Source organism: Nomascus leucogenys, chromosome 2 (genome assembly GCF_006542625.1).
Source record: "Nomascus leucogenys isolate Asia chromosome 2, Asia_NLE_v1, whole genome shotgun sequence".
Classification (NCBI taxonomy): Eukaryota; Metazoa; Chordata; class Mammalia; order Primates; family Hylobatidae; genus Nomascus; species Nomascus leucogenys.
Window position 1 is genome coordinate 90,325,674 of NC_044382.1, and position 12,247 is coordinate 90,337,920.

Genomic DNA, 12,247 nt, shown 5'->3' on the forward strand with positions numbered 1-12,247 from the left:
ACTCAAAACCTCTTGCATGTCTAACAGCCATCTCAATCTTAACAAATTCACAATTAAGCTTCTGATAATTCCATCTCACACCTCCTCTTGAAGTTTTATACACATCAGTAAACATCAACTCCATTCTTCCAGCCGCATAGGACAAAAGCCTTGCATTCATCCTTGACTTGTCTTTTTATCTGGCCAACACATATCCAAACTATCATCAAAATCTGTTGGATCAAAATTGACAAATGGCATCTAATTAAACGTAAGAGCTTCTGCACAGCAGAAGAAACTATCAAAGAGTAAACAGACAACCTATAGAATGGGAGAAAATATTTGCAAACTATGCCTCTGACAAAGGTCTAATACCCACTAGCATCTATTAATATAAGGAACTTATACAAGATTACAATGAAAAACAAACAACCCCATTAAAAAGTGGGCAAAGGACATAGACAAACACTTTTCAGAAGAAGACATACATGTGGCCAGCAAGCATATGAAAAAAAAGCTCATCACTGATCATTAGAGAAATGCAAGTCAAAACCACAATGAGATACCATCTCACACCAGTCAGAATGGCTATTATTTAAAATGTCAAAAAATAACAGATGCAGCTGGGTGTGGTGGCTCATGCCTGTAATCCCAGCACTTTTGGAGACTGAGGCAGGCGGATCATGAGGTCAGAAGATCAAGACCAATCTGGCTAACACAGTGAAACCCCATCTCTACTAAAAATACAAAAAATTAGCCAGGTGTGGTGATGCATGCCTGTAATCCCAGCTACTCAGGAGGCTGAGGCAGGAGAATCGCTTGAACCCGGGAGGGGGAGGTTGCAATGAGCCGAGATCACGCCACTGCACTCCAGCCTGGGCGACACAGTGAGACTCTATCTCAAAAAACAAAACAAAACAAAAAACAGATGCTGGCAAGGTTGCAGAGAAAAAGGAACACTTACACCCTGTTGGTGGGAGTGCAAATTAGTGCAACCATTGTGGAAAGCACTATGGCAATTCCTCAAAGAGCTAAAAACAGAACTACTATTCAACCAGCAATCCTGTTACTGGGTATATACCCAAAGGAATATAAACTATTCTACCATAAAGACACATGTACTTGCATGTTCATAGCAGTACTATTCACAATAGCAAAAACATGGAATTAACCTAAATGCCCATTAATGACAGATTGGATAAAGAAAATGTGGTACATATACACCATGGAATACTATGCAGCCATGAAAAAGAAAGAATGAGATGTCTTTTGCAGGAACATGGATGGAGCTGGAGGCCATTATCCTTAGCAAACTAATGCAGAAACAGAAAAACAAACATCACATATTCTCCCTTATAAATGGAAGCTAAATGATGAGAACTCATGGACCCAAAGAGGGAAGAACAGATACTGGGGCCTACTTGAGGGTGGAAGGTGGGAGGAGGAAAAAGGTCAGAAAAAAATAAATATTGGGTATCAGGCTTAGAACCTGGGTAACAAAAATCTGTACAACAAACCCCCGTGACACGAGTTTACTTATATAACAAACCAGCACATGTACCCCTGAATCTAAAATAAAAGAAAAAACAAATCTGTTGGCTCTAGTATCAAAATATATAATCTAATTACTTCTCACCAGTGCTACCTCCTTGGTGGGATAATAATCTCTTATCAAAATTTTGCAATGACATGCAAACTGCTCTCCTTGTTTCCACACTTTCTTCTAACAGACTAATCTCTATGTGCAGCCAGAATGATGCTGTTAAAACCCTCCACTGAGAGGAAAATCCAAAGTCCCTACAATAACCTACAAGGTTCTACTTGACTTGGATTTCTGTTATCTATGACTTCCTATCTCACAATTCTCCCCAGCTGACGCTCTACTTTATCTAGCCAGACTATCTTACTGTCCCTTGAAAAAGCAGTCATGCTTTGAACTGGAGGCCTTTGCACTTGCTTGTCCCTCAACCTAGAGCACTTTTCCCCCAGATATTACATGGTTTGTTCCCTCTCTTCCTTCAGGTCTTTACTCAAATACATCTTTTTGATGAGCCCTTTTCTGGCCACCCTATCCAAAACTTTTGCAATGCTGCCTAGTTTCCTTTTCTGTTTCATTTTTCTCTCTAGCCCTTATCACAACTATCATATATTTTAAAATAGTTATTTATTTTGCTCAGTTTCCCTTAGTAGACTAAGTTCTATGAAGACAAGAATTTCTATTTATCTTGTTCACTGTAGTGACTCTGGTATGAATGGCGGGGGGGCGGGCAATATTTGTTGCTAAGTATCATTGCCAATCTTAGCCAGTGATCCTCAAATTTTAGTTTGTAAGAGTCATCTGTTAAAAACAAAACAAACAACAAAACCATAACAAAAACCAAAGGATTTGTGGCCCCATACTCCCTACCCCCAAGAATTCTAGTCCCCTAAGAGTTGGGTGGTTCCCAGGACTCTCATATTAGTATTCCACAGAACCCCCTTAGAGAAACGCTGGTCCTTACCCTTTGGATCTCTCATAGGCTACCTTTTATCACATTGATGTAGAACAGAAGGAGGCAAATTATGGCTCACAGGCCAAATGTTGCCCACCACCTGTTTTTTTTTTGTAAGTGAAGTTTTACTGAAACACAGCCATGCTCTTTAATTTACATAATGTCTATGGTTGCTTTTATGCTACAACTGAGTTGAGTGGCTGTGAGAGACCGTGTGACCTGCAAAGCCTAAAATATTTTCTATCTGGCCTTTCACAGAAAAATTTTGTTGGCCCCTGATATAGAACATAAGACAAATTGTTCCTGAACACTACCTAGTAATAAGTTATTCTTTTAAAAAGCTAAAGTCTTTCTAATATATGCTTAAGACAAATCTATTCCCCCTAAATATGTAATTAATAATATATTTAAATGCCTGTTCCTTATCTTTAATTCCCCAAAGAATGTGGAGCATTTTTGTTTCTGTAACCAATACTAAAATAAAAACTAAATTAAATTGTGTTATAAATAGCCTTTGCATATTTACAATTTGCTCTCTATATAATTTTTTTATCAAGAAACGTCAATAAAAACTACAGCACTCTGGGAAGAATTTTCAATAATATTTTCAAAAGAAAAACTATAATTTCAAATGATCTGAACAATAGCTAAGCTCTTACCTCAGATTTGATTTTAAACTATGATGCTTTATTGTTTCATACTAAATGCCTTGGACATCTTTGGCTTGCAGGAGTAGCATGAAAGTGAAAGGAAAACCAAATACTGGTCTAGAATGACCAACCTAAATTTCTCCTAAATACTCAGTTTGGCAAACAAATAAACAACAAAAAATTGGGTTTCTAATAGGAAAGTGTTTCATTTGATTCTAACTGGAAAACCCAAGTAAAGACTCTGAATACCTGACACTCCCCTTTTTGCTCTCTGTCCATCCAGTTACTGCTGTAGGGTCTTTAGTTGCCTGAATTGCAATTTTAAAAAAAGCTTACTTAGTTACTCAAGCTGAGCAGTTTTAATTTGTTCTAATAGTTGAGGCCAGAAAAACTATTTCCACAACTGCGGGACAGCATTATCAAAGCCAGCAGCTGTTAGGCACCTTTATTTTTTTAGTTGCTTTTATCTTTACAACAGGGAAAGATTTGTTCTATTTTCAACATTTAGAATCTCTGTTCTTTAAAGATTCAAAATTATATTTTTAAGAAAATTAAACTTAATTTTTATTTCTTGAGGTTTGATAAATAAGCCAACTTCCTCACCTCCACTATCTAAATCCTAGGTGTATTTAATTCTGAGAAATACTATTTCTAATGTCTGAATTTTTAAACTATATATATTAATGCTGTTAGATATTCTAGTCTAATAAATTAATTCTACTTCAGAGTTTCAGTACCCTACTCATTCAAACTAAGAGGGATATAACAAGTAATCTTTTGGTTCATTTATCTAAGATCTAAGATGGTATTTATAACTTCCTGAGAGGGAAAGGGAGTTTCTCCTGGCTTAGAGCACTTTCTGAGACTAATTTCTGAAACAACCATAGTCAGGAAAGATAAGAGGAAAGGCAAACCACTGGAAGCGAAGGTAATGCCAAGACTAACAACAGAAGGAAATTGAGAGGGCATGTAGATTATTTAACTATATGTATATAAATGGCTGGATTTAGGAAGTCTGAATAGGAATAGCAGAGTAGATGAATATAGATACTAAGGTATCTTCAAAATGCAGAATTTATTTCCAGAAATAAATTAAATATCTATCTCCCAAAAACATTTAACCAGGACTTGTAAAACCATATATTATTGGTTTTCTTTTTCAGTTTTGAGTGTTATATTAAATAATTATTTTTCTCATTTTTGATTCTTTTTCTTTTAAAATATCAAAAATATTATACACTTTGAGCTTTTTGTCCTTGTTGCTTTATGAATGTCGTTTATATTGAGGCTTCCCTAGTCAATAATACCACCATGGAGAAAAGAGGAAATTTCTTACTATTTTTTTTTTCTTATTGCGTTATTACTATGTCAAAGCATTAGGTCAGCTTGCTACAGTGCAGCCTTGCTAAAAATAGAAAGTCTGGAAAAAGGCCCTGAACAAGTGGAGCCATCTGCAAACTACCACTAGATGGCAAGGCAGCTTTACCACTGCCAATCTTAGGCCTGCAAACAAAATGTGACTTAAAACCTGCTGTCTATATCAGACTTTCATTCTACTTAGATTTTAAAATATGAATGATCACCTTGGTCTGAAACTAAACTACTCAGTATCCTTTATCATTAACATGTATTTATAATCTTATCCACGTCAAAGTCTTAAATTTACAACCCAACATCAACATATTATCAGTTTTCAACAGTTTCAGCTAATAAAACGAAAGATCTAGTGACTAAAATATAGTAAATATATCAAGATAAAAATCAAAATACATGATAAAAGAAAACAAAGATCTATATAGAGTTCAAAATTAGATATTAACAGGTATATCCCAGGTTAGTTACAGAATCAGAGATATTATCCACATTAGCACCTATTAAAAGATTATGTTGTGTTTTTATATAAAGGATATGAATGTATTTGGTTATTAGAGTGATAAAGAAGTTATAATTTCCTTCTTAGAAGTTTTCTTGTGGTAAAGAACATAAAGTAGGAAAAAGCATTTTTACTCTCCTCAATATTTTTTTGGTTAAAATAAGAAACGTCCATTGCATTAATGTTCTATAAGTTATAGAAATTCATAAGAGAAGCTTCCTTGTTACTTACTCATCCATAAAATTACAGAACTTTACAAGGTAACAGAGTTAATAATCTAATTTTTTAAACAAAAGAATTAGTACTTTTGTGTTATTTAGTGCATTTTTTTGGTAGTAAATTATTTTGATCATTATACATAAGTAAGAAGAAAATCCATTTGGTCTAAGGAATGCTGCTGCCTATTTATGTTGCAGGAATCAAAGTCCTTTGCCTGTCCTTTTGTATGAATGCCACGAGAATGAACAAATAGCAGATCGATGCTTTTAATACATAACTCAAATTTCTTAGCATACAATGAAATTTTTGAATAAGACAGGGATATAAAAGAGTACAAACTCAGTTCTGGGTGCCTACAATGGATGTGTGTTCACACCATATCAAGATAGTGTACTTTATTCTACAAAAACTGCCAAACTTTTAGTTAGATCAATGGCCATGTCTACTCTCTTCCCTCTGGATCCCAAGCAGCAAGACTTCCCAATTTAAGAAAGCTGCTCTAAAGTTATTCATCAATTCCATGGTGTCACTCTGAGGACTTACAGGGCTTCTTATACAGATTACTCATTTGAAAACAGACTCCAAGTAAATAACATGTCATACTTTAAATGGCTTTATTTTATTACATTTATACCTCCTTTTGCATGTCTGACTAGTCTTACTGATTGTACTTAATTGGTTTCCTGCTCAGCAACAGAGACTCTCTCATTTCAATAAAAACATCAAAGTTTAAGTATGAACAATGTCACAAATAGAAAGACACTAAAGACTGCCTTCCAGAATGGATTTATTAAGTGTATGAAGTTATATCATAATTATTTATTTTAGACTTTAATTCATTGCTTTTTTTCAAATGTAGTTGTTATGTATTCACAAGTTCAGAGTTTGTGATCATTCTACTTGGTAATGAATTTAAGTCTATACTTATAATGGAAGAGGGAGCTTGTTCTGTAAAGTAAACAGGAAAAAAAGGAGTATGTTTGTCTATTTAGGAGAAATGTTTCAATGTATTTTTTAGAGTATGATCACAAAGTAAGTAGAGCTCAGAAATACTTAGGTGGGGACTTCATTTGCTAATTATAAATTATTCTTCTTTACTTTTATTTATTCACTAATTCTAATAGGCTAAATTCTTTTTCGGTCTAGTCCATTCAAGCTATCTCCAAATAAGCTTTGCATTTACTAAGAATGTAAGTTTAAAATATTATCATTATCTAAAAGTCAAAGGCAATAGGAGGTAACCACCCTTCAGAATTTAGTAGTTGCAACCAGGAGAGGCTGGAAAAACTATTTAGCACCCTTTTGACTAAGTCTCTTTTGAACCAGGAATTCCCTAATATCCAAATCTGGCTTTTTGGAGAATCTAAGTCTTTATCCTAGCCAGCCTTCTGGACCTTGTTACTTAAGGAGCCACACCAGCTCTTTTCCAGTTGCTTCCATTCCTCCTTGCCTTGTGCTGAACTAATAATCAGGATTGTGCCTGATCTTGGGTATTAGAGTTTATAAACTGTGAACTGATACTCCAACACAGGTTCTCCAGATTTGGATCATTCTTGGAGGTCAACATCTCTTTGGAACTAGATTAGAAACTGGGGTGTGAACTTGAATTATGATTGTCTGCTGCTATTTCTACTCATGGCAGGCAGCTACTCCTCATTAACTATATGTATTTTGACATTACGGCCAGAATCACACTAGTTCAGTAACTGCAGGAAACCAATGCTGATATTTAGGACACACTTGAGTCATTTGATCACACCATTATATGTACCAAAAGATAATAATATCATATGTCTTTAAATTTTTGGTACTTTGAGTTTTTTAATATTTTAGAGAGTCATTTATAGTGAGACATATTTAAATGTTGAATAGAGGAAAAAAGTACTTGGGATTAGCTGAAATAGTCTGCCTAGATAAACAGAAATGACTTGTGTATCAAATTCAAATATATCTGAAAGTTTTTCAATCTCCTGTCTTTCATTACTCAGATAAAGACACTAAACTTATCCAGAGACCCAAAGTAGAAATCTCAGAATCATCCTTGATTCTTCTCTTTCTCTTCTACCCTAACTTTGGTTAATTAAGGCCTATCAAACATAACTATGAACTGTTTATTCCTTTCTAATTCTACTGCCACTGATCTTGAATCAGTTCAGAAAGTCTCTTCCTCGAACTGCTATCATAGCCAACCTACTAACACTGCTGCATCTGTAATAGGTTCTTCTTTTGTTCATCTTTTAAATATTAGTGTTTCTTGTAGTTCAGTTGTATATTCTCTTACCCTCTCATTCTGTACTTTCTCCCTGGACAATTCATCTACCCCTGAGGATTCAAGTACCCTTAATATGATATGGCCCTGCAATTTTTATCTCTAGTTTAGATTACTGTCCTAGACCTCAAACCTAGGACAGGTCTATCAGCTTAACAGATATGTCTAATTGGAGGACTCATGGGAACCTCATCTGTCCCACCTCAAACCTATTCCCCACTTTGTGTTCTCCAGCTTAGAAAATGGTACCTACATCTGCCCAGATTAGAGTCAGAAACTAGAATTATTATCCTTGAATTCCCTTATTTTGCATTATCCTGCATTTATTTCTGTCTCTCAAATCTACTTCATATCTCCCCATACTTACCATCCCACTATCTTAGTTAAGGCCACCATTAAATTTCACTTGGAGTAGGCTGGGCGCAGTGGCTCACGCCTGTAATCCCAGCATTTTGGGAGGCCAAGGCGGGCAGATCACGAGGTCAGGAGTTCAAGACCAGCCTGACCAACAGGGGCAAACCCCGTCTCTACTAAAAATACAAAAATTAGCCGGGCACGGTGGTGCATGCCTGTAATCCCAGCTACTCAGAAGGCTGTGACAGGAGAATCGCTTGAACCCGGAAGGCGGAGGTTGCGGTGAGCCGAGATCACGCCACTGTACTCCAGCCTGGGCAACAACAGCGAAACTCCATCTCAAAAAAAAAAAAAAAAAAAAAAAAAAAAAAAAAAATTCACTTGGAGTACTGTAAAAGACTCCTAAATTCTCTCCCTATCTTCAGACTTGTTCCTCTGCAATTCTGGCTACACAATGGAGCTGGAGTGATTTTTCTAAAAATGCAAATATGAACATGTCTGTCTCCTGCTTAAAATCCTCCAGTAGTTTAGTACTGCCTTTAGGATCAAGTTCAAACTCTACTAACCTACAAGGCCCTTGTAGTCCCTCTCAAGCTTCATCACCAGCTATGCTCCCTTTAGCTAATTAAGCTCCAGTTTTCCTTGGTCTCTCTCTCTCCTTTTCCCTCTGGATCTCTGTAAATTATTTTCCCTCTTCCTAGAAATTTCTTCCCCTCTCTTCCTTTGCCTAAGTCATAACTCATCCTTAAATGCCAAATTGGATTTCATTTACTATTTTGACAATACTTTCCTAACTATGCATCTCCCAAGATTCGGTTTGGTGGCCTTCTGATTTGCAGTAAGAGCACACTACAGCCATTTTCTTTCTACACTGTAATGGCCTCTTCTCTCATTCATCACATTGTAGGGCTTCTTGAGGGCAGGGATTTTGTATACAACTCTCTCACAGGTGCCTACCAGAGCCCAGAGGCTGAATCCACCGTTTAGTATGAATTCAGATCATTGCCCTTCCTAAAGATCTCTGATGGCTCCTACTGAATAAAGACTCAAGTTCTTAACATGTGCCATGCTAGAGCATATCTTTCCAATTTTATGTCTTGGAACTCCTGCCTACCCTCCCCGTTACCTTCTGTATGTATTACTCTGAACACCTCTGCACAGACCATTTTGATGCAGTCACACTTTTACTATTCTGACTTTCTGAAATGTAATTCCTCTGCTTATTTTGGTGGACAATGTTTTCCAATCTACTCTTATCTCCAACTCAGGCAGATTTAATGGCTCTCTCATCCAGGTCATCACAGAACTTTAAACTTTACTCTGTTACAACACATATTTCCACTGTATTATAGTTATTTATTTTTAATAATGCCTCACGGGCTATACAATAAGCTTTAGGAAGGTACACACTACACCTGCTAGTTTTTAGATGCCTACTACAGTGCCTGGCATATAGTAGCACTCAAATATTTATCACATTGGAAAAACTAAAAGCTAATGGTTTCAATTACTCTTACCGAGACTTTGAGATAAAAGACAGGCAAATGGAGAACAGTTCATTCTACAAAATGTGGAAATGAAAAATGTATGGATTTATACATCTTGGCTTAACCCTAGAATGAAAGAATCTGGCTTCCTCCCCAACCTGCTCCCTCTTTTAAAAGTGCCTCTTAGAGACTTTCAGTAACTCTCAAATATATATTTTTCTGATTTACTCTGTTAACTCCTACCCATCTTTGGCAACAGAAAGAAGGGAATGAGGAAAAAATAAAATGAACTGGAAATATTTCATGAATAACAATCAACTATGAGGCTTAAAAGATAAATTCAATGGCAGAAGTCCAGACTACTTTGATTTGAATCCAAGCCCTGTAACTTTCTGACTTTGTGCAAATCACTTAGCTATCAATGCCTTGGTTTCTCTCTCTGTACAGTGGGAATGATAATAATACATATTTTACATCTAGGGATATTGTGAGGATTAGAGTTTATATATGTAAAGCATTTAGAATGAAGCATGGCATGTAGTTAGTAGTTGTTAAGTGTAAGCTTTTAGTTTCAATATCTTAAATGGTGGTGGTTTAATTAATAATCAACAGTTATAGTCTATTCCTAGATTATAAGATAGGGCCCCCACGACAGAATGTGAGCTCTAAGAAGACTTTTCTAGACTACTTGGATATTAATAAGGAGTAGCTGAACAAATAAGCATGTCCTAAAGGACTAGAGTTGGAATTCTGTTTTAATTAAGACCTTTTATTCAATTGATACACTTTGGAAAATTATTTATAATTTTATTTCTTTATTTTCACATTTATAAGTACATTGATGACGCTGCAATGATGGTGTGAATTTGAATTAGCTAACGAATGATTATGAAGAACTCTGAAAATACAAAATGGAAGTGACAAATTAGTTTATAAGTACCTAATGTAATTCATTAACAATACAGCATGTTACCTTAGGTCCTGTAATGCCTTTCAACTGTAGTTCTTAGCTCTTAAGTTCTTAATTTTCTTAAAGCGTCTTATAAAATTAACTATAATTAATTTAAAAATAAATTTCGGAATTTATGTTGGTTTGAGTTAGAAAACTGTCAGATTTAAGAAGTGGATGCTGTGAAATTTTAAAAAGTTAAATACTGTATTGTCATTGTAAAATTGTTATCATCATTGCTAAAATAAGTGGTCTTGTTGAAATTTAAGAATACTCACATATATTTGAAATCTGATCTTAAAATGTTATATAATATTAATAAAAATTCCAGCTTCAAAGACCCAAAGATAATTCTCAAACATATTTTGATATAACCTGTAATTCTTGATAAATTAATAAATTATAATTTAGTTATATTTTGAAATTACAGCCAAATCTTAATCATCTTGTCTATGCTTGTATAGTTAATATCCATCTCTTTCCAGAACCTCATATTTAGTCTGTTCTCCCACAAAATATTTACCACAGTTAATTTAATGGGCTAATCTGTATTTCTCAACTCCTTTTCTTTCTTAATTGAACAACAAAATGACTAAGTAAATAAATACATAATCTAATAACAAATAAAACATAAGAAGAAAGGGATATAATAGATAACCTGTCTGAATAATCAAGAGTTGGCTACACATTATTGTTTACCTTAAAAATCAAAATAGCCTTATCTTCCTTCATATCTTTAATAAAATCAAACAGGAGTTCCTATGCCTTAACATTCCTAGTCAGAGTTTCTCTGAGTACCTGAAAGAACCCTGGTGGTACAGGACCTACTGGCATGCCATCTCCTGGGGGAATGTTTCCTAGCACTGGACTGGGAGCTGCTGCAGCACTCTGCAAAGAATAAAGGAGAAACAAACCTATATCATTACAGAGAAGGCACAAAACCAAAGACTAATGATAATAGACTGCAGGACGGGATGCTCTTTCATGCCTGGGAACAAATACTGGTAATTTTCCCCATCCTAGAAGTAAACTGAGATACAACAGTTTAGTATATGAATGGTTAAATTGGTTGGTTTTAACAAATCTCTTTAAACTTTGTGAAGTCAAAGAACTTAAATAATGTGGTATATTTTGATGATATAGTAAATGCAAATAGTACTATGACAAAATAATAAAAGCTTTAGTAAATGCTTTATTTTAAGGCACAGGCATCTGAAATGGCAACATCAAAAACAAATAAGTGAATAAATAGGTAAAAAGTTTGAAGATGGTGGGGTGGATTGTAGGAGCTGACAAAAATAATTCTCTCTCTTTTTTTTTTTAAGATTATGCTTTTATGTCATAAACAAGTATAATTAAATTTCCTGCCTATAGGTGGCAACACTCACATTATTCACTTTCTGATATACTGTAACTGGTAGCCAAAATATATAGGGTGGTGAGGACGAAAAAGTAAATAAGAGATTGAATAGGAGAAATAAATCAGATTTGGAGAGAATAGTCTCATACAAATTATGAAAAAAATCAAATTGAAAAATTCAAAGTCGACTTCACTTGCAAATTATTTCATGGAATCCTGGTATTTTATAAAATAGGAGTATGAAAAACTTTGGGTTAGACTCTTTGTAATAAAATCAACATTATAGATTTAATACTTACATAGGGCAGTTATACATACAACTGTTCTACAATCATAGATTTCATCCCTCAACCTGATTAGACAGATTACAAATACTAAAAACAGTCAAGAAGGGATCAGAAATACGCTGAAGATAGATCAGTTTGAATTGAACAGTTCTGCTATGACGAGAAATCAAAGCAACTCTTGTATCTAGTGTATCTGTTGCATCTTCACCTATATTTCAGTGTGTTCATTCATGCGTTAATATTCCATTATAAGATGTAAAATCTCAGTATGTTTGTAGCACATTATTTCCCAGTATATAAATTGTTAAAAAAAATACTAAATATGTTT

The 12,247-nt window shown here is 34.8% G+C and overlaps 1 protein-coding gene across 4 annotated transcripts in view; it reads right to left on the minus strand.

The window, feature by feature from the left end:
• The window catches only part of SSBP2 (single stranded DNA binding protein 2), a 329,570-nt gene that overhangs the window by 84,841 nt on the left and 232,482 nt on the right, over positions 1-12,247 (minus strand). For 2 of the 4 annotated variants that reach the window (XM_004087403.3, XM_003261540.4), the window contains exon 5: positions 11,071-11,160. The exons of the other annotated variants lie outside the window; for them this stretch is intronic. In XM_004087403.3, the coding sequence (XP_004087451.1) occupies positions 11,071-11,160 (90 nt within the window). The remainder of the gene's footprint in view (positions 1-11,070; positions 11,161-12,247) is intronic. 4 annotated transcript variants of the gene reach the window in all.